We start from the raw sequence: 25,295 nt of genomic DNA, 5'->3' as shown, positions 1-25,295 counted from the left end.
GTCTGTAATGTCTGTAATGTCTGTAATGTCTGGGATATTATCATGTCTGTAATGTCTGTAATATATGGGATACTATGATGTCTGTAATGTCTGTAATGTCTGTAGTATCTGGTATACTATCATGTCTGTAATGTCTGTAATATCTGGGATACTATCATGTCTGTAATGTCTGGGATATTATCATGTCTGTAATGTCTGGGATATTATCATGTCTGTAATGTCTGTAATGTCTTTAATGTCTGGGATATTATCATGTCTGTAATGTCTGTAATGTCTGGGATATTATCATGTCTGTAATGTCTGTAATGTCTGGGATATTATCATGTCTGTAATGTCTTTAATGTCTGGGATATTATCATGTCTGTAATGTCTGTAATATCTAGGATACTATCATGTCTGTAATATCTGGGATACTATCACGTCTGTAATGTCTGGGATACTATCATGTCTGTAATGTCCAGAATATCTGGGATACTATCATGTCTGTAATGTCTGTAATGTCTGTAATATCTGGGATACTATCATGCCTGTAATGTCTGTAATGTCTGGGATATTATCATGTCTGTAATGTATGTAATGTCTGGGATACTATCATGTCTGTAATGTCTGAGATACTATCATGTCTGTAATATCTGGGATACTATCATGTCTGTAATGTCTGTAATGTCTGAGATACTATCATGTCTGTAATATCTGGGATACTATCATGTCTGTAATGTCTGTAATATCAAATCAAATCAAATCAAATCTTATTTGTCACATACACATGGTTAGCATGTCTGGGATATTATCATGTCTGTAGTGTCTGTAATGTCTGGGATACTATCATGTCTGTAGTGTCTGTAATGTCTGGGATACTATCATGTCTGTAATGTCTGGGATATTATCATGTCTGTAATGTCTGTAATGTCTGTAATGTCTGGGATATTATCATGTCTGTAATGTCTGTAATGTCTGTAATGTTTGGGATATTATCATGTCTGTAATGTCTGTAATATATGGGATACTATGATGTCTGTAATGTCTGTAATGTCTGTAGTATCTGGTATACTATCATGTCTGTAATGTCTGTAATATCTGGGATACTATCATGTCTGTAATGTCTGGGATATTATCATGTCTGTAATGTCTGGGATATTATCATGTCTGTAATGTCTGTAATGTCTTTAATGTCTGGGATACTATCATGTCTGTAATGTCTGTAATGTCTGGGATATTATCATGTCTGTAATGTCTGTAATGTCTGGGATATTATCATGTCTGTAATGTCTTTAATGTCTGGGATATTATCATGTCTGTAATGTCTGTAATGTCTAGGATACTATCATGTCTGTAATATCTGGGATACTATCACGTCTGTAATGTCTGGGATACTATCATGTCTGTAATGTCCAGAATATCTGGGATACTATCATGTCTGTAATGTCTGTAATGTCTGTAATATCTGGGATACTATCATGCCTGTAATGTCTGTAATGTCTGGGATATTATCATGTCTGTAATGTATGTAATGTCTGGGATACTATCATGTCTGTAATGTCTGAGATACTATCATGTCTGTAATATCTGGGATACTATCATGTCTGTAATGTCTGTAATGTCTGAGATACTATCATGTCTGTAATATCTGGGATACTATCATGTCTGTAATGTCTGTAATATCAAATCAAATCAAATCAAATCTTATTTGTCACATACACATGGTTAGCATGTCTGGGATATTATCATGTCTGTAGTGTCTGTAATGTCTGGGATACTATCATGTCTGTAGTGTCTGTAATGTCTGGGATACTATCATGTCTGTAATGTCTGGGATATTATCATGTCTGTAATGTCTGTAATGTCTGTAATGTCTGGGATATTATCATGTCTGTAATGTCTGTAATGTCTGTAATGTTTGGGATATTATCATGTCTGTAATGTCTGTAATATATGGGATACTATGATGTCTGTAATGTCTGTAATGTCTGTAGTATCTGGTATACTATCATGTCTGTAATGTCTGTAATATCTGGGATACTATCATGTCTGTAATGTCTGGGATATTATCATGTCTGTAATGTCTGGGATATTATCATGTCTGTAATGTCTGTAATGTCTTTAATGTCTGGGATACTATCATGTCTGTAATGTCTGTAATGTCTGGGATATTATCATGTCTGTAATGTCTGTAATGTCTGGGATATTATCATGTCTGTAATGTCTTTAATGTCTGGGATATTATCATGTCTGTAATGTCTGTAATGTCTAGGATACTATCATGTCTGTAATATCTGGGATACTATCACGTCTGTAATGTCTGGGATACTATCATGTCTGTAATGTCCAGAATATCTGGGATACTATCATGTCTGTAATGTCTGTAATGTCTGTAATATCTGGGATACTATCATGCCTGTAATGTCTGTAATGTCTGGGATATTATCATGTCTGTAATGTCTGGGATATTATCATGTCTGTAATGTCTGGGATATTATCATGTCTGTAATGTCTGGGATATTATCATGTCTGTAATGTCTGGGATATTATCATGTCTGTAATGTCTGGGATATTATCATGTCTGTAATGTCTGGGATATTATCATGTCTGTAATGTCTGGGATACTATCATGTCTGTAATGTCTGTAATGTCTGTAATATCTGGGATACTATCATGCCTGTAATGTCTGTAATGTCTGGGATATTATCATGTCTGTAATGTCTGTAATGTCTGGGATACTATCATGTCTGTAATGTCTGTCATGTCTGGGATATTATCATGTCTGTAATGTCTGTAATGTCTGGGATATTATCGTGTCTGTAATGTCTGTAATGTCTGGGATATTATCATGTCTGTAATGTCTGTAATGTCTGGGATATTATCATGTCTGTAATGTCTGGGATATTATCATGTCTGTAATGTCTGTAATGTCTGGAATATTATCATGTCTGTAATGTCTGTAATATCTGGGATACTATCATGCCTGTAATGTCTGTAATGTCTGGGATATTATCATGTCTGTAATGTCTGTAATGTCTGGGATACTATCATGTCTGTAATGTCTGTAATGTCTGGGATATTATCATGTCTGTAATGTCTGTAATGTCTGGGATACTATCCTGCCTGTAATGTCTGGGATATTATCATGTCTGTAATGTCTGTAATGTCTGGGATATTATCATGTCTGTAATGTCTGGGATATTATCATGTCTGTAATGTCTGGGATATTATCATGTCTGTAATGTCTGTAATGTCTGGGATATTATCATGTCTGTAATATCTGGGATATTATCATGTCTGTAATGTCTGTAATGTCTGGGATATTATCATGTCTGTAATGTCTGGGATATTATCATGTCTGTAATGTCTGGGATATTATCATGTCTGTAATGTCTGTAATGTCTGGGATATTATCATGTCTGTAATGTCTGGGATATTATCATGTCTGTAATGTCTGGGATATTATCATGTCTGTAATGTCTGTAATGTCTGGGATATTATCATGTCTGTAATGTCTGGGATATAATCATGTCTGTAATGTCTGGGATATTATCATGTCTGTAATGTCTGGGATATTATCACGTCTGTAATGTCTGGGATACTATCATGTCTGTAATGTCTGTCATGTCTGGGATACTATCATGGCTGTAATGTCTGTCATGTCTGGGATACTATCATGTCTGTAATGTCTGGGATATTATCATGTCTGTAATGTCTGTAATGTCTAGGATATTATCATGTCTGTAATGTCTAGGATATAATCATGTCTGTAATGTCTGTAATGTCTGGGATACTATCATGTATGTAATGTCTGTCATGTCTGGGATATAATCATGTCTGTAATGTCTGTAATGTCTGGGATACTATCATGTATGTAATGTCTGTAATGTCTGGGATACTATCATGTCAGTAATGTCTGTAATAGCTGGGATACTAACATGTCTGTAATGTCTGTAATGTCTGTAATTTCTGAGATACTATCATGTCTGTAATGTCTGTAGAATCTGGGATATTATAATTTCTCTAGTGTCTGTAATGTCTGTAATATCTGGGATACTATCATGTCTGTAATGTCTGGGATACTATCATGTCTGTAATGTCTGTAATGTCTGGGATACTAACATGTCTGTAATGTCTGTAATGTCTGTAATATCTGGGATAGTATCGTGTTTGTAGTGTCTGTAATGTATGTAATATCTGAGATACTATCATGTCTGTAATGTCTGGGATACTATCATGTCTGTAATGTCTGTAATGTCTGGGATACTATCATGTCTGTAATGTCTGTAATGTCTGAGATACTATCATGTCTGTAATATCTGGGATACTATCATGTCTGTAATATCTGGGATACTATAATGTCTGTAATATCTGGGATACTGTCATGTCTGTAATGTCTGTAATGTCTGGGATACTATCATGTCTGTAATGTCTGGGATATGATCATGTCTGTAATGTCTGTAATGTCTGAGATACTATCATGTCTGTAATATCTGGGATACTATCATGTCTGTAATGTCTGAGATACTACCATGTCTGTAATATCTGGGATACTATCATGTCTGTAATGTCTGTAATGTCTGAGATACTATCATGTCTGTAATATCTGGGATACTATCATGTCTGTAATGTCTGTAATATCAAATCAAATCAAATCAAATTGTATTTGTCACATACACATGGTTAGCATGTCTGGGATATTATCATGTCTGTAGTGTCTGTAATGTCTGGGATACTATCATGTCAGTAATGTCTGTAATAGCTGGGATACTAACATGTCTGTAATGTCTGTAATGTCTGTAATTTCTGAGATACTATCATGTCTGTAATGTCTGTAGAATCTGGGATATTATCATTTCTCTAGTGTCTGTAATGTCTGTAATATCTGGGATACTATCATGTCTGTAATGTCTGGGATACTATCATGTCTGTAATGTCTGTAATGTCTGTAATATCTGGGATAGTATCGTGTCTGTAGTGTCTGTAATGTATGTAATATCTGGGATACTATCATGTCTGTAATGTCTGGGATACTATCATGTCTGTAATGTCTGTAATGTCTGGGATACTATCATGTCTGTAATATCTGGGATACTATCATGTCTGTAATGTCTGTAATATCAAATCAAATCAAATCAAATTGTATTTGTCACATACACATGGTTAGCATGTCTGGGATATTATCATGTCTGTAGTGTCTGTAATGTCTGGGATACTATCATGTCAGTAATGTCTGTAATAGCTGGGATACTAACATGTCTGTAATGTCTGTAATGTCTGTAATTTCTGAGATACTATCATGTCTGTAATGTCTGTAGAATCTGGGATATTATCATTTCTCTAGTGTCTGTAATGTCTGTAATATCTGGGATACTATCATGTCTGTAATGTCTGGGATACTATCATGTCTGTAATGTCTGTAATGTCTGTAATATCTGGGATAGTATCGTGTCTGTAGTGTCTGTAATGTATGTAATATCTGGGATACTATCATGTCTGTAATGTCTGTAATGTCTGGGATACTATCATGTCTGTAATGTCTGTAATATCTGGGATACTATCATGTCTGTAATATCTGGGATACTGTCATGTCTGTAATGTCTGTAATGTCTGGGATACTAACATGTCTGTAATGTCTGGGATACTAACATGTCTGTAATGTCTGTAATGTCTGTAATATCTGGGATAGTATCGTGTCTGTAGTGTCTGTAATGTATGTAATATCTGAGATACTATCATGTCTGTAATGTCTGGGATACTATCATGTCTGTAATGTCTGTAATGTCTGGGATACTATCATGTCTGTAATGTCTGTAATGTCTGAGATACTATCATGGCTGTAATGTCTGTCATGTCTGGGATACTATCATGTCTGTAATGTCTGGGATATTATCATGTCTGTAATGTCTGTAATGTCTAGGATATTATCATGTCTGTCATGTCTAGGATATAATCATGTCTGTAATGTCTGTAATGTCTGGGATACTATCATGTATGTAATGTCTGTCATGTCTGGGATATAATCATGTCTGTAATGTCTGTAATGTCTGGGATACTATCATGTATGTAATGTCTGTAATGTCTGGGATACTATCATGTCAGTAATGTCTGTAATAGCTGGGATACTAACATGTCTGTAATGTCTGTAATGTCTGTAATTTCTGAGATACTATCATGTCTGTAATGTCTGTAGAATCTGGGATATTATAATTTCTCTAGTGTCTGTAATGTCTGTAATATCTGGGATACTATCATGTCTGTAATGTCTGGGATACTATCATGTCTGTAATGTCTGTAATGTCTGGGATACTAACATGTCTGTAATGTCTGTAATGTCTGTAATATCTGGGATAGTATCGTGTTTGTAGTGTCTGTAATTTATGTAATATCTGAGATACTATCATGTCTGTAATGTCTGGGATACTATCATGTCTGTAATGTCTGTAATGTCTGGGATACTATCATGTCTGTAATGTCTGTAATGTCTGAGATACTATCATGTCTGTAATATCTGGGATACTATCATGTCTGTAATATCTGGGATACTATAATGTCTGTAATATCTGGGATACTGTCATGTCTGTAATGTCTGTAATGTCTGGGATACTATCATGTCTGTAATGTCTGGGATATGATCATGTCTGTAATGTCTGTAATGTCTGAGATACTATCATGTCTGTAATATCTGGGATACTATCATGTCTGTAATGTCTGAGATACTACCATGTCTGTAATATCTGGGATACTATCATGTCTGTAATGTCTGTAATGTCTGAGATACTATCATGTCTGTAATATCTGGGATACTATCATGTCTGTAATGTCTGTAATATCAAATCAAATCAAATCAAATTGTATTTGTCACATACACATGGTTAGCATGTCTGGGATATTATCATGTCTGTAGTGTCTGTAATGTCTGGGATACTATCATGTCAGTAATGTCTGTAATAGCTGGGATACTAACATGTCTGTAATGTCTGTAATGTCTGTAATTTCTGAGATACTATCATGTCTGTAATGTCTGTAGAATCTGGGATATTATCATTTCTCTAGTGTCTGTAATGTCTGTAATATCTGGGATACTATCATGTCTGTAATGTCTGGGATACTATCATGTCTGTAATGTCTGTAATGTCTGTAATATCTGGGATAGTATCGTGTCTGTAGTGTCTGTAATGTATGTAATATCTGGGATACTATCATGTCTGTAATGTCTGGGATACTATCATGTCTGTAATGTCTGTAATGTCTGGGATACTATCATGTCTGTAATATCTGGGATACTATCATGTCTGTAATGTCTGTAATATCAAATCAAATCAAATCAAATTGTATTTGTCACATACACATGGTTAGCATGTCTGGGATATTATCATGTCTGTAGTGTCTGTAATGTCTGGGATACTATCATGTCAGTAATGTCTGTAATAGCTGGGATACTAACATGTCTGTAATGTCTGTAATGTCTGTAATTTCTGAGATACTATCATGTCTGTAATGTCTGTAGAATCTGGGATATTATCATTTCTCTAGTGTCTGTAATGTCTGTAATATCTGGGATACTATCATGTCTGTAATGTCTGGGATACTATCATGTCTGTAATGTCTGTAATGTCTGTAATATCTGGGATAGTATCGTGTCTGTAGTGTCTGTAATGTATGTAATATCTGGGATACTATCATGTCTGTAATGTCTGGGATACTATCATGTCTGTAATGTCTGTAATGTCTGGGATACTATCATGTCTGTAATGTCTGTAATATCTGGGATACTATCATGTCTGTAATATCTGGGATACTGTCATGTCTGTAATGTCTGTAATGTCTGGGATACTAACATGTCTGTAATGTCTGGGATACTAACATGTCTGTAATGTCTGTAATGTCTGTAATATCTGGGATAGTATCGTGTCTGTAGTGTCTGTAATGTATGTAATATCTGAGATACTATCATGTCTGTAATGTCTGGGATACTATCATGTCTGTAATGTCTGTAATGTCTGGGATACTATCATGTCTGTAATGTCTGTAATGTCTGAGATACTATCATGTCTGTAATATCTGGGATACTGTCATGTCTGTAATGTCTGTAATATCTGGGATACTATCATGTCTGTAATATGTGGGATACTGTCATGTCTGTAATGTCTGTAATGTCTGGGATACTATCATGTCTGTAATATCTGTAATGTCTGGGATATGATCATGTCTGTAATGTCTGTAATGTGTGAGATACTATCATGTCTGTAATATCTGGGATACTATCATGTCTGTAATGTCTGAGATACTATCATGTCTGTAATATCTGGTATACTATCATGTCTGTAATGTCTGTAATGTCTGAGCTACTATCATGTCTGTAATATCTGGGATACTATCATGTCTGTAATGTCTGTAATATCAAATCAAATCAAATCAAATTTTATTTGTCACATACACATGGTTAGCATGTCTGGGATATTATCATGTCTGTAGTGTCTGTAATGTCTGGGATATTATCATGTCTGTAGTGTCTGTAATGTCTGGGATACTATCATGTCTGTAATGTCTGGGATATTATCATGTCTGTAATGTCTGTAATGTCTGTAATGTCTGGGATATTATCATGTCTGTAATGTCTGTAATGTCTGTAATATATGGGATACTATGATGTCTGTAATGTCTGTAATGTCTGTAGTATCTGGTATACTATCATGTCTGCAATGTCTGTAATATCTGGGATACTATCATGTCTGTAATGTCTGGGATATTATCATGTCTGTAATGTCTGGGATATTATCATGTCTGTAATGTCTTTAATGTCTGGGATATTATCATGTCTGTAATGTCTGTAATGTCTGGGATATTATCATGTCTGTAATGTCTGTAAATGTCTGGGATATTATCATGTCTGTAATGTATTTAATGTCTGGGATATTATCATGTCTGTAATGTCTGTAATATCTAGGATACTATCATGTCTGTAATATCTGGGATACTATCACGTCTGTAATGTCTGGGATACTATCATGTCTGTAATGTCCAGAATATCAGGGATACTATCATGTCTGTAATGTCTGTAATGTCTGTAATATCTGGGATACTATCATGCCTGTAATGTCTGTAATGTCTGGGATACTATCATGTCTGTAATGTCTGTCATGTCTGGGATATTATCATGTCTGTAATGTCTGTAATGTCTGGGATATTATCATGTCTGTAATGTCTGTAATGTCTGGGATATTATCATGTCTGTAATGTCTGTCATGTCTGGGATATTATCATGTCTGTAATGTCTGGGATATTATCATGTCTGTAATGTCTGTAATGTCTGGGATATTATCATGTCTGTAATGTCTGGGATATCTGGGATATTATCATGTCTGTAATGTCTGTAATGTCTGGGATATTATCATGTCTGTAATGTCTGTAATGTCTGGGATATTATCATGTCTGTAATGTCTGTAATGTCTGGGATACTATCCTGCCTGTAATGTCTGGGATATTATCATGTCTGTAATGTCTGTAATGTCTGGGATATTATCATGTCTGTAATGTCTGGGATATTATCATGTCTGTAATGTCTGGGATATTATCATGTCTGTAATGTCTGTAATGTCTGGGATATTATCATGTCTGTAATATCTGGGATATTATCATGTCTGTAATGTCTGGGATATTATCATGTCTGTAATGTCTGGGATATTATCATGTCTGTAATGTCTGGGATATTATCATGTCTGTAATGTCTGGGATACTATCATGTCTGTAATGTCTGGGATATTATCATGTCTGTAATGTCTGTAATGTCTGTAATGTCTGGGATATTATCATGTCTGTAATGTCTGGGATACTATCATGTCTGTAATGTCTGTAATGTCTGGGATATTATCATGTCTGTAATGTCTGGGATATTATCATGTCTGTAATGTCTGGGATACTATCATGTCTGTAATGTCTGTCATGTCTGGGATATTATCATGTCTGTAATGTCTGGGATATTATCATGTCTGTAATGTCTGGGATATTATCATGTCTGTAATGTCTGGGATACTATCATGTCTGTAATGTCTGGGATATTATCATGTCTGTAATGTCTGGGATACTATCATGTCTGTAATGTCTGTCATGTCTGGGATATTATCATGTCTGTAATGTCTGGGATATTATCATGTCTGTAATGTCTGGGATACTATCATGTCTGTCATGTCTGGGATATTATCATGTCTGTAATGTCTGGGATATTATCATGTCTGTAATGTCTGGGATATTATCATGTCTGTAATGTCTGGGATATTATCATTTCTGTAATGTCTGTCATGTCTGGGATATTATCATGTCTGTAATGTCTGGGATATTATCATGTCTGTAATGTCTGTAATGTCTGGGATATTATCATGTCTGTAATGTCTGGGATATTATCATGTCTGTAATGTCTGGGATATTATCATGTCTGTAATGTCTGGGATATTATCATGTCTGTAATGTCTGGGATATTATCATGTCTGTAATGTCTGTAATGTCTGGGATATTATCATGTCTGTAATGTCTGGGATATTATCATGTCTGTAATGTCTGGGATATTATCACGTCTGTAATGTCTGGGATATTATCATGTCTGTAATGTCTGGGATACTATCATGTCTGTAATGTCTGTCATGTCTGGGATATTATCATGTCTGTAATGTCTGGGATATTATCATGTCTGTAATGTCTGGGATATTATCATGTCTGTAATGTCTGGGATACTATCATGTCTGTAATGTCTGGGATATTATCATGTCTGTAATGTCATGTCTGTAATGTCTGGGATATTATCATGTCTGTAATGTCTGGGATATTATCATGTCTGTAAATGTCTGGGATATTATCATGTCTGTAATGTCTGGGATATTATCATGTCTGTAATGTCTGGGATATTATCATGTCTGTAATGTCTGGGATATTATCATGTCTGTAATGTCTGGGATATTATCATGTCTGTAATGTCTGGGATATTATCATGTCTGTAATGTCTGGGATATTATCATGTCTGTAATGTCTGGGATATTATCATGAATGTCTGGGATATTATCATGTCTGTAATGTCTGGGATATTATCATGTCTGTAATGTCTGTAATGTCTGTAATGTCTGGGATATTATCATGTCTGTAATGTCTGTAATGTCTGGGATATTATCATGTCTGTAATGTCTGGGATATTATCATGTCTGTAATGTCTGGGATATTATCATGTCTGTAATGTCTGGGATATTATCATGTCTGTAATGTCTGGGATATTATCATGTCTGTAATGTCTGGGATATTATCATGTCTGTAATGTCTGGGATATTATCATGTCTGTAATGTCTGGGATACTATCATGTCTGTAATGTCTGGGATATTATCATGTCTGTAATGTCTGGGATACTATCATGTCTGTAATGTCTGTCATGTCTGGGATATTATCATGTCTGTAATGTCTGGGATATTATCATGTCTGTAATGTCTGGGATATTATCATGTCTGTAATGTCTGGGATATTATCATGTCTGTAATGTCTGGGATATTATCATTTCTGTAATGTCTGTCATGTCTGGGATATTATCATGTCTGTAATGTCTGGGATATTATCATGTCTGTAATGTCTGTAATGTCTGGGATATTATCATGTCTGTAATGTCTGGGATATTATCATGTCTGTAATGTCTGGGATATTATCATGTCTGTAATGTCTGGGATATTATCATGTCTGTAATGTCTGGGATATTATCATGTCTGTAATGTCTGTAATGTCTGGGATATTATCATGTCTGTAATGTCTGGGATATTATCATGTCTGTAATGTCTGTAATGTCTGATATTATCATGTCTGTAATGTCTGGGATATTATCATGTCTGTAATGTCTGGGATACTATCATGTCTGTAATGTCTGTCATGTCTGGGATATTATCATGTCTGTAATGTCTGGGGGATATTATCATGTCTGTAATGTCTGGGATATTATCATGTCTGTAATGTCTGGGATATTATCATGTCTGTAATGTCTGGGATATTATCATGTCTGTAATGTCTGGGATATTATCATGTCTGTAATGTCTGTCATGTCTGGGATATTATCATGTCTGTAATGTCTGGGATATTATCATGTCTGTAATGTCTGGGATATTATCATGTCTGTAATGTCTGGGATATTATCATGTCTGTAATGTCTGGGATATTATCATTTCTGTAATGTCTGTCATGTCTGGGATATTATCATGTCTGTAATGTCTGTAATGTCTGTAATGTCTGGGATATTATCATGTCTGTAATGTCTGTAATGTTCTATTATCATGGGATATTATCATCTGTAATGTCTGTATTATCATGTCTGTAATGTCTGGGATATTATGTCATGTCTGGGATATTATCATGTCTGTAATGTCTGTAATGTCATATATTATCATGTCTGTAATGTCTGGGATATTATCATGTCTGTAATGTCTGGGATATTATCATTATCATGTCTGTAATGTCTGGGATATTATCATGTCTGTAATGTCTGTAATGTCTGGGATTATTAATCATATTATCATGTCTGTAATGTCTGGGATATTATCATGTCTGTAATGTCTGGGATATTATCATGTCTGTAATGTCTGGGATATTATCATGTCTGTAATGTCTGGGATACTATCATGTCTGTAATGTCTGGGATATTATCATGTCTGTAATGTCTGTAATGTCTGGGATATTATCATGTCTGTAATGTCTGGGATATTATCATGTCTGTAATGTCTGGGATATTATCATGTCTGTAATGTCTGGGATATGTCAATGTCTGGGATATTAATGTCTGTAATGTCTGGGATATTATCATGTCTGTAATGTCTGGGTCTGGATATTATCATGTCTGTAATGTCTGGGATATTATCATGTCTGTAATGTCTGGGATATTATCATGTCTGTAATGTCTGTATGGATATTATCATGTCTGTAATGTCTGGGATATTATCATGTCTGTAATGTCTGGGATATTATCATGTCTGTAATGTCTGGGATATTATCATGTCTGTAATGTCTGGGATATTATCATGTCTGTAATGTCTGGGATATTATCATGTCTGTAATGTCTGGGATATTATCATGTCTGTAATGTCTGTATTATCATGTCTGTAATGTCTGGGATATTATCATGTCTGTAATGTCTGGGATATTATCATGTCTGTAATGTCTGGTCTGGGATATTATCATGTCTGTAATGTCTGGGATATTATCATGTCTGTAATGTCTGGGATATTATCATGTCTGTAATGTCTGGGATATTATCATGTCTGTAATGTCTGGGATATTATCATGTCTGTATCTGTAATGTCTGGGATATTATCATGTCTGTAATGTCTGGGATATTATCATGTCTGTAATGTCTGGGATATTATCATGTCTGTAATGTCTGGGATATTATCATGTCTGTAATGTCTGGGATATTATCATGTCTGTAATGTCTGGGATATTATCATGTCTGGGTCTGGGATATTATCATGTCTGTAATGTCTGGGATATTATCATGTCTGTATGTCTGGGATATTATCATGTCTGTAATGTCTGGGATATTATCATGTCTGTAATGTCTGGGATATTATCATGTCTGTAATGTCTGGGATATTATCATGTCTGTAATGTCTGGGATATTATCATGTCTGTAATGTCTGTCTGATATTATCATGTCTGTAATGTCTGGGATATTATCATGTCTGTAATGTCTGGGATATTATCATGTCTGTAATGTCTGTCTGGGATATTATCATGTCTGATATTATCATGTCTGTAATGTCTGGGATATTATCATGTCTGTAATGTCTGGGATATTATCATGTCTGTAATGTCTGTAATGTCTGGGATATTATCATGTCTGTAATGTCTGGGATATTATCATGTCTGTAATGTCTGGGATATTATCATGTCTGTAATGTCTGGGATATTATCATGTCTGTAATGTCTGGGATATTATCATGTCTGTAATGTCTGGGATATTATCATGTCTGTAATGTCTGGGATATTATCATGTCTGTAATGTCTGGGATATTATCATGTCTGTAATGTCTGGGATATATCATGTCTGTAATGTCTGGGATATTATCATGTCTGTAATGTCTGGGATACTATCATGTCTGTAATGTCTGTCATGTCTGGGATATTATCATGTCTGTAATGTCTGGGATATTATCATGTCTGTAATGTCTGGGATATTATCATGTCTGTAATGTCATGTCTGTAATGTCTGGGATATTATCATGTCTGTAATGTCTGGGATATTATCATGTCTGTAATGTCTGGGATATTATCATGTCTGTAATGTCTGGGATATTATCATGTCTGTAATGTCTGGGATATTATCATGTCTGTAATGTCTGGGATATTATCATGTCTGGATAATGTCTGTAATGTCTGGGATATTATCATGTCTGTAATGTCTGGGATATTATGTCTGTATATTATCATCATGTCTGTAATGTCTGGGATATTATCATGTCTGTAATGTCTGGGATATTATCATGTCTGTAATGTCTGGGATATTATCATGTCTGTAATGTCTGGGATATTATCATGTCTGTAATGTCTGGGATACTATCATGTCTGTAATGTCTGTCATGTCTGGGATATTATCATGTCTGTAATGTCTGGGATATTATCATGTCTGTAATGTCTGGGATATTATCATGTCTGTAATGTCTGGGATATTATCATGTCTGTAATGTCTGGGATATTATCATGTCTGTAATGTCTGGGATATTATCATGTCTGTAATGTCTGGGGGATATTATCATGTCTGTAATGTCTGGGATATTATCATGTCTGTAATGTCTGGGATATTATCATGTCTGTAATTATCATGTCTGTAATGTCTGGGATATTATCATGTCTGTAATGTCTGGGATATTATCATGTCTGTAATGTCTGGGATATTATCATGTCTGTAATGTCTGGGATATTATCATGTCTGTAATGTCTGGGATATTATCATGTCTGTAATGTCTGGGATATTATCATGTCTGTAATGTCTGGGATATTATCATGTCTGTAATGTCTGGATATTATCATGTCTGTAATGTCTGGGATATTATCATGTCTGTAATGTCTGGGATATTATCATGTCTGTAATGTCTGGGATATTATCATGTCTGTAATGTCTGGGATATTATCATGTCTGTAATGTCTGGGATATTATCATGTCTGTAATGTCTGGGATATTATCATGTCTGTAATGTCTGTAATGTCTGGGATATTATCATGTCTGTAATGTCTGGGATATTATCATGTCTGTAATGTCTGGGATATTATCATGTCTGTAATGTCTGGGATAATGTCTGTAATGTCTGGGATATTATCATGTCTGTAATGTCTGTAATGTCTGGGATATTTATCATGTCTGTAATGTCTGGGATATTATCATGTCTGTAATGTCTGGGATATTATCATGTCTGTAATGTCTGGGATATTATCATGTCTGTAATGTCTGGGATATTATCATGTCTGTAATGTCTGGGATATTATCATGTCTGTAATGTCTGGGATATTATCATGTCTGTAATGTCTGGGATATTATCATGTCTGTAATGTCTGGGATATTATCATGTCTGTAATGTCTGTATTATCATGTCTGTAATGTATACTATCATGTCTGTAATGTCTGGGATATTATCATGTCTGTAATGTCTGGGATATTATCATGTCTGTAATGTCTGGGATATTATCATGTCTGTAATGTCTGGGATATTATCATGTCTGTAATGTCTGGGATACATGGATATTATCATGTCTGTAATGTCTGGGATATTATCATGTCTGTAATGTCTGGGATATTATCATGTCTGTAATGTCTGGGATATTATCATGTCTGTAATGTCTGGGATATTATCATGTCTGTAATGTCTGGGATATTATCATGTCTGTAATGTCTGTCATGTCTGGGATATTATCATGTCTGTAATGTCTGGGATATTATCATGTCTGTAATGTCTGGATGTCTGTAATGTCTGGGATATTATCATGTCTGTAATGTCTGGGATATTATCATGTCTGTAATGTCTGTAATGTCTGGGATATTATCATGTCTGTAATGTCTGGGATATTATCATGTCTGTAATGTCTGTAATGTCTGGGATATTATCATGTCTGTAATGTCTGGATATTATCATGTCTGTAATGTCTGGGATATTATCATGTCTGTAATGTCTGGGATATTATCATGTCTGTAATGTCTGGGATATTATCATGTCTGTAATGTCTGGGATATTATCATGTCTGTAATGTCTGTCATGTCTGGGATATTATCATGTCTGTAATGTCTGGGATATTATCATGTCTGTATATTATCATGTCTGTAATGGGGATATTATCATGTCTGTAATGTCTGGGATATTATCATGTCTGTAATGTCTGGGATATTATCATGTCTGTAATGTCTGGGATATTATCATTTCTGTAATGTCTGTAATGTCTGATATTATCATGTCTGTAATGTCTGGGATATTATCATGTCTGTAATGTCTGGGATATTATCATGTCTGTAATGTCTGGGATATTATCATGTCTGTAATGTCTGGGATATTATCATGTCTGTAATGTCTGGGATATTATCATGTCTGTAATGTCTGGGATATTATCATGTCTGTAATGTCTGGGATATTATCATGTCTGTAATGTCTGGGATATTATCATGTCTGTAATGTCTGGGATATATCATATCTGGGATATTATCATGTCTGTAATGTCTGGGATATTATCATGTCTGTAATGTCTGGGATATTATCATGTCTGTAATGTCTGGGATGTCTGGTCTGGATATTATCATGTCTGTAATGTCTGGGATATTATCATGTCTGTAATGTCTGGGATATTATCATGTCTGTAATGTCTGGGATATTATCATGTCTGTAATGTCTGGGATATTATCATGTCTGTAATGTCTGGGATATTATCATGTCTGTAATGTCTGGGATATTATCATGTCTGTAATGTCTGGGATATTATCATTTCTGTAATGTCTGTCATGTCTGGGATATTATCATGTCTGTAATGTCTGGGATATTATCATTTCTGTAATGTCTGTCATGTCTGGGATATTATCATGTCTGTAATGTCTGGGATATTATCATGTCTGTAATGTCTGGGATATTATCATGTCTGTAATGTCTGTAATGTCTGGGATATTATCATGTCTGTAATGTCTGGGATATTATCATGTCTGTAATGTCTGTAATGTCTGGGATATTATCATGTCTGTAATGTCTGGGATATTATCATGTCTGTAATGTCTGGGATATTATCATGTCTGTAATGTCTGGGATATTATCATGTCTGTAATGTCTGGGGGATATTATCATGTCTGTAATGTCTGGGATATTATCATGTCTGTAATGTCTGTCTCTGGGGGATATTATCATGTCTGTAATGTCTGGGATATTATCATGTCTGTAATGTCTGGGATATTATCATGTCTGTAATGTCTGGGATATTATCATGTCTGTAATGTCTGGGATATTATCATGTCTGTAATGTCTGTCATGTCTGGGATATTATCATGTCTGTAATGTCTGGATATTATCATTATCGTCTGTAATGTCTGGGATATTATCATGTCTGTAATGTCTGGGATATTATCATGTCTGTAATGTCTGTATGTCTGGGATATTATCATGTCTGTAATGTCTGGGATATTATCATGTCTGTAATGTCTGGGATATTATCATGTCTGTAATGTCTGGGATATTATCATGTCTGTAATGTCTGGGATATCATGTTATCATGTCTGTAATGTCTGGGATATTATCATGTCTGTAATGTCTGGGATATTATCATGTCTGTAATGTCTGGGATATTATCATGTCTGTAATGTCTGGGATATTATCATGTCTGTAATGTCTGGGATATTATCATGTCTGTAATGTCTGGGATATTATCATGTCTGTAATGTCTGGGATATTATCATGTCTGTAATGTCTGGGATATTATCATGTCATGTCTGTAATGTCTGTAATGTCTGGGATATTATCATGTCTGTAATGTCTGGGATATTATCATGTCTGTAATGTCTGTCATGTCTGGGATATTATCATGTCTGTAATGTCTGGGATATTATCATGTCTGTAATGTCTGGGATATTATCATGTCTGTAATGTCTGGGATATTATCATGTCTGTAATGTCTGTAATGTCTGGGATATTATCATGTCTGTAATGTCTGGGATATTATCTGTATGTCTGTAATGTCTGGGATATTATCATGTCTGTAATGTCTGGGATATTATCATGTCTGTAATGTCTGGGATATTATCATGTCTGTAATGTCTGTAATGTCTGGGATATTATCATGTCTGGGGGATATTATCATGTCTGTAATGTCTGGGATATTATCATGTCTGTAATGTCTGGGATATTATCATGTCTGTAATGTCTGGGGATATTATCATGTCTGTAATGTCTGGGATATTATCATGTCTGTAATGTCTGTCATGTCTGGGATATTATCATGTCTGTAATGTCTGGGATATTATCATGTCTGTAATGTCTGGGATATTATCATGTCTGTAATGTCTGGGATATTATCATGTCTGTAATGTCTGGGATATTATCATGTCTGTAATGTCTGGGATATTATCATGTCTGTAATGTCTGGGATATTATCATCTGTATGTCTGTAATGTCTGGGATATTATCATGTCTGTAATGTCTGGGATATTATCATGTCTGTAATGTCTGGGATATTATCATGTCTGTAATGTCTGGGATATTATCATGTCTGTAATGTCTGTCTGTCTGGATATTATCATGTAATGTCTGGATATTATCATGTCTGTAATGTCTGGGATATTATCATGTCTGTAATAATGTCTGTAATGTCTGGGATATTATCATGTCTGTAATGTCTGGGATATTATCATGTCTGTAATGTCTGGATATTATCATGTCTGGTCTGGGATATTATCATGTCTGTAATGTCTGGGATATTATCATGTCTGTAATGTCTGTAATGTCTGGGATATTATCATGTCTGTAATGTCTGGGATATTATCATGTCTGTAATGTCTGGGATATTATCATGTCTGTAATGTCTGGGATATTATCATGTCTGGGATATTATCATGTCTGTAATGTCTGGTCTGATATTATCATGTCTGTAATGTCTGGGATATTATCATGTCTGTAATGTCTGGGATATTATCATGTCTGTAATGTCTGTAATGTCTGGGATATTATCATGTCTGTAATGTCTGGGATATTATCATGTCTGTAATGTCTGGGATATTATCATGTCTGTAATGTCTGGGATATTATCATGTCTGTAATGTCTGGATATTATCATGTCTGTAATGTCTGGGATATTATCATGTCTGTAATGTCTGGGATATTATCATGTCTGTAATGTCTGGGATATTATCATGTCTGTAATGTCTGGGATATTATCATTTCTGTAATGTCTGTCATGTCTGGGATATTATCATGTCTGTAATGTCTGGGATATTATCATGTCTGTAATGTCTGGGATATTATCATGTCTGTAATGTCTCTGGGATATTATCATGTCTGTAATGTCTGGGATATTATCATTTCTGTAATGTCTGTCATGTCTGGGATATTATCATGTCTGTAATGTCTGGGATATTATCATGTCTGTAATGTCTGGGATATTATCATGTCAATGTCTGTAATCATGTCTGTAATGTCTGTCATGTCTGGATATTATCATATTATCATGTCTGTAATGTCTGGGATATTATCATGTCTGTAATGTCTGGGATATTATCATGTCTGTAATGTCTGGGATATTATCATGTCTGTAATGTCTGGGATATTATCATGTCTGTAATGTCTGGGATATTATCATGTCTGTAATGTCTGGGATATTATCATGTCTGTAATGTCTGTAATGTCTGGGATATTATCATGTCTGTAATGTCTGGATATTATCATGTCTGTAATGGGATATTATCATGTCTGTAATGTCTGGGATATTATCATGTCTGTAATGTCTGGGATATTATCATGTCTGTAATGTCTGGGATATTATCATGTCTGTAATGTCTGGGATATTATCATGTCTGTAATGTCTGGGATATTATCATGTCTGGGATATTATCATGTCTGTAATGTCTGGGATATTATCATGTCTGTAATGTCTGGGATATTATATCATGTCTGTATTATGTCTAATGTCTGGGATATTATCATGTCTGTAATGATATTATCATGTCTGTAATGTCTGTATTATCATGTCTGTAATGTCTGGGATATTATCATGTCTGTAATGTCTGGGATATTATCATGTCTGTAATGTCTGGGATATTATCATGTCTGTAATGTCTGTAATGTCTGGGATATTATCATGTCTGTAATGTCTGGGATATTATCATGTCTGTAATGTCTGGGATATTATCAATGTCTGTAATGTCTGGGATATTATCATGTCTGTAATGTCTGGGATATTATGTCTGGGATATTATCATGTCTGTAATGTCTGTAATGTCTGATATTATCATGTCTGTAATGTCTGGGATATTATCATGTCTGTAATGTCTGGGATACTTATCATGTCTGTAATGTCTGGGATATTATCATGTCTGTAATGTCTGGGATATTATCATGTCTGTAATGTCTGGGATATTATCATGTCTGTAATGTCTGGGATATTATCATGTCTGTAATGTCTGGATATTATCATGTCTGTAATGTCTGATATTATCATGTCTGTAATGTCTGGGATATTATCATGTCTGTAATGTCTGGGATATTATCATGTCTGTAATGTCTGTCTGTAATGGATATTATCATGTCTGTAATGTCTGTATTATGTCTGTCTGGATATTATCATGTCTGTAATGTCTGGGATATTATCATGTCTGTAATGTCTGGGATATTATCATGTCTGTAATGTCTGGGATATTATCATGTCTGTAATGTCTGGGATATTATCATGTCTGTAATGTCTGTAATGTCTGTAATGTCTGGGATATTATCATGTCTGTAATGTCTGTAATGTCTGGGATATTATCATGTCTGTAATGTCTGGGATATTATCATGTCTGTAATGTCTGGGATATTATCATGTCTGTAATGTCTGGGATACTATCATGTCTGTAATGTCTGTCATGTCTGGGATATTATCATGTCTGTAATGTCTGGGATATTATCATGTCTGTAATGTCTGGGATATTATCATGTCTGTAATGTCTGGGATATTATCATGTCTGTAATGTCTGGGATATTATCATTTCTGTAATGTCTGTCATGTCTGGGATATTATCATGTCTGTAATGTCTGGGATATTATCATGTCTGTAATGTCTGGGATACTATCATGTCTGTAATGTCTGTAATGTCTATTATCATGTCTGGATATTATCATGTCTGTAATGTCTGGGATATTATCATGTCTGTAATGTCTGGGATATTATCATGTCTGTAATGTCTGGGATATTATGTCATATTATCATGTCTGTAATGTCTGGGATATTATCATGTCTGTAATGTCTGTATTATCATGTCTGTAATGTCTGGGATATTATCATGTCTGTAATGTCTGGGATATTATCATGTCTGTAATGTCTGGGATATTATCATGTCTGTAATGTCTGTAATGTCTGGGATATTATCATGTCTGTAATGGATATTATCATGTCTGTAATGTCTGGGATATTATCATGTCTGTAATGTCTGGGATATTATCATGTCTGTAATGTCTGGGATATTATCATGTCTGTAATGTCTGGGATATTATCATGTCTGTAATGTCTGTAATGTCTGGGATATTATCATGTCTGTAATGTCTGGGATATTATCATGTCTGTAATGTCTGGGATATTATCATGTCTGTAATGTCTGGGATACTATCATGTCTGTAATGTCTGTCATGTCTGGGATATTATCATGTCTGTAATGTCTGGGATATTATCATGTCTGTAATGTCTGGGATATTATCATGTCTGTAATGTCTGGGATATTATCATGTCTGTAATGTCTGGGATATTATCATTTCTGTAATGTCTGTCATATTATCATGTCTGTAATGGATATTATCATGTCTGTAATGTCTGGGATATTATCATGTCTGTAATGTCTGTATTATGTCTGTAATGTCTGATATTATCATGTCTGTAATGTCTGGGATATTATCATCTGTAATGTCTGTAATGTCTGGGATATTATCACTGTGTCTGTAATGTCTGGGATATTATCATGTCTGTAATGTCTGGGATACTATCATGTCTGTAATGTCTGTCATGTCTGGGATATTATCATGTCTGTAATGTCTGGGATATTATCATGTCTGTAATGTCTGGGATATTATCATGTCTGTAATGTCTGGGATACTATCATGTCTGTAATGTCTGGGATATTATCATGTCTGTAATGTCTGGGATACTATCATGTCTGTAATGTCTGTCATGTCTGGGATATTATCATGTCTGTAATGTCTGGGATATTATCATGTCTGTAATGTCTGGGATATTATCATGTCTGTAATGTCTGGGATATTATCATGTCTGTAATGTCTGGGATATTATCATTTCTGTAATGTCTGTCATGTCTGGGATATTATCATGTCTGTAATGTCTGGGATATTATCATGTCTGTAATGTCTGGGATATTATCATGTCTGTAATGTCTGTAATATTATCATATCTGTAATGTCTGTAATGTCTGGGATATTATCATGTCTGTAATGTCTGGGATATTATCATGTCTGTAATGTCTGGGATATTATCATGTCTGTAATGTCTGGGATATTATCATGTCTGTAATGTCTGGGATATTATCATGTCTGTAATGTCTGTAATGTCTGGGATATTATCATGTCTGTAATGTCTGGGATATTATCATGTCTGTAATGTCTGGGATATTATCATGTCTGTAATGTCTGGGATATTATCATGTCTGTAATGTCTGGGATACTATCCTGCCTGTAATGTCTGGGATATTATCATGTCTGTAATGTCTGTAATGTCTGGGATATTATCACGTCTGTAATGTCTGGGATATTATCATGTCTGTAATGTCTGGGATACTATCATGTCTGTAATGTCTGTCATGTCTGGGATATTATCATGTCTGTAATGTCTGGGATATTATCATGTCTGTAATGTCTGGGATATTATCATGTCTGTAATGTCTGGGATACTATCATGTCTGTAATGTCTGGGATATTATCATGTCTGTAATGTCTGGGATACATAATGTCTGTAATGTCTGTAATGTCTGGGATATTATCATGTCTGTAATGTCTGGGATATTATCATGTCTGTAATGTCTGTAATGGATATTATCATGTCTGTAATGTCTGGGATATTATCATGTCTGTAATGTCTGGGATATTATCATTTCTGTAATGTCTGTCATGTCTGGGATATTATCATGTCTGTAATGTCTGGGATATTATCATGTCTGTAATGTCTGGGATATTATCATGTCTGTAATGTCTGTAATGTCTGGGATATTATCATGTCTGTAATGTCTGGGATATTATCATGTCTGTAATGTCTGGGATATTATCATGTCTGTAATGTCTGGGATATTATCATGTCTGTAATGTCTGGGATATTATCATGTCTGTAATGTCTGGGATATTATCATGTCTGTAATGTCTGTAATGTCTGGGATATTATCATGTCTGTAATGTCTGGGATATTATCATGTCTGTAATGTCTGGGATATTATCATGTCTGTAATGTCTGGGATATTATCATGTCTGTAATGTCTGGGATACTATCCTGCCTGTAATGTCTGGGATATTATCATGTCTGTAATGTCTGTAATGTCTGGGATATTATCATGTCTGTAATGTCTGGGATATTATCATGTCTGTAATGTCTGGGATATTATCATGTCTGTAATGTCTGGGATATTATCATGTCTGTAATGTCTGGGATATTATCATGTCTGTAATGTCTGTAATGTCTGGGATATTATCATGTCTGTAATGTCTGGGATATTATCATGTCTGTAATGTCTGGGATACTGTCATGTCTGTAATATCTGTAATGTCTGGGATATTATCATGTCTGTAATGTCTGTAATGTCTGGGATATTATCATGTCTGTAATGTCTGTAATGTCTGGGATATTATCATGTCTGTAATGTCTGGGATATTATCATGTCTGTAATGTCTGTAATGTCTGGGATATTATCATGTCTGTAATGTCTGGGATATTATCATGTCTGTAATGTCTGTAATGTCTGGGATATTATCATGTCTGTAATGTCTGGGATATTATCATGTCTGTAATGTCTGTAATGTCTGGGATATTATCATGTCTGTAATGTCTGTAATGTCTGTAATGTCTGGGATATTATCATGTCTGTAATGTCTGTAATGTCTGGGATATTATCATGTCTGTAATGTCTGGGATATTATCATGTCTGTAATGTCTGTAATGTCTGGGATATTATCATGTCTGTAATGTCTGGGATATTATCATGTCTGTAATGTCTGTAATGTCTGTAATGTCTAGGATATAATCATGTCTGTAATGTCTGTAATGTCTGGGATATTATCATGTCTGTAATGTCTGGGATATTATCATGTCTGTAATGTCTGGGATATCTGGGATATTATCATGTCTGTAATGTCTGTAATGTCTGTAATGTCTGGGATATTATCATGTCTGTAATGTCTGGGATGTCTGTAATATCTGGGATACTCACTTGTGTCCCTGGGATCCCCTGCTGACCCGGAGGTCCTGGCTCTCCTTGAGGTCCCTAAACAAAGACAGACAGATACGATCAATCTAACACAACAATGATCTAAGAGCAGAGCAGGGCACAGCAGTCCTTATGTGAAGTAACCGGTGCCCACGCACATTCTGTATCTGTACACCTTGTATATGGCCTCGCCATATACTGTTATTTTACTGCTGCTCTTAAATGATTTGTTACTTTTATTTTTATTTCTTGCTTCTACATTTTTTATTTAACACTTAAGGTCTACACCTGTTGTATTCGGTGCGTGTGACAAAAAACAATTGGATTTGAAGTATATTTGTATATTTTACTAAGAAGATGGAGACGTTTGAGGAGATATTTGAGGGTCTACTCTCAATACGTTTGGGACCGAAGAAAAATCAATCAATCAATCAAATCGATTTATAAAGCCCGGTTTACATCAGCCGAAGCCACAAAGTGCATCTGGTTTAAATAGTAGAGATATAGTTGAACTGTTGTATACACTGAAGAAACGGATATTTCTGGATCAAACAAACAACGAACGTGCAGTCGGTTGCTACTCTGAACTGTATGATTGCTGTTGTTGAAGTACCTTTCCCAAATCCTAGCATTAGCCATTAGAAGGTTAGCTTGCAAAACTGACCTAGATCAGTG

At 34.9% G+C, this 25,295-nt stretch overlaps 1 protein-coding gene across 3 annotated transcripts in view; it reads right to left on the bottom strand.

Moving 5' to 3' along the window:
- col11a1a (collagen, type XI, alpha 1a) overlaps positions 1 to 25,295 on the bottom strand; it is a 112,740-nt gene that overhangs the window by 44,560 nt on the left and 42,885 nt on the right. For all 3 annotated transcript variants that reach the window (XM_029626588.2, XM_065007099.1, XM_065007098.1), the window contains one exon: positions 24,624 to 24,677. In XM_029626588.2, the coding sequence (XP_029482448.2) occupies positions 24,624 to 24,677 (54 nt within the window). The remainder of the gene's footprint in view (positions 1 to 24,623; positions 24,678 to 25,295) is intronic.

This window comes from Oncorhynchus nerka, linkage group LG22, assembly GCF_034236695.1.
Source record: "Oncorhynchus nerka isolate Pitt River linkage group LG22, Oner_Uvic_2.0, whole genome shotgun sequence".
Taxonomy (NCBI): Eukaryota; Metazoa; Chordata; class Actinopteri; order Salmoniformes; family Salmonidae; genus Oncorhynchus; species Oncorhynchus nerka.
This window is presented reverse-complemented; position numbering and strand designations above follow the sequence as displayed.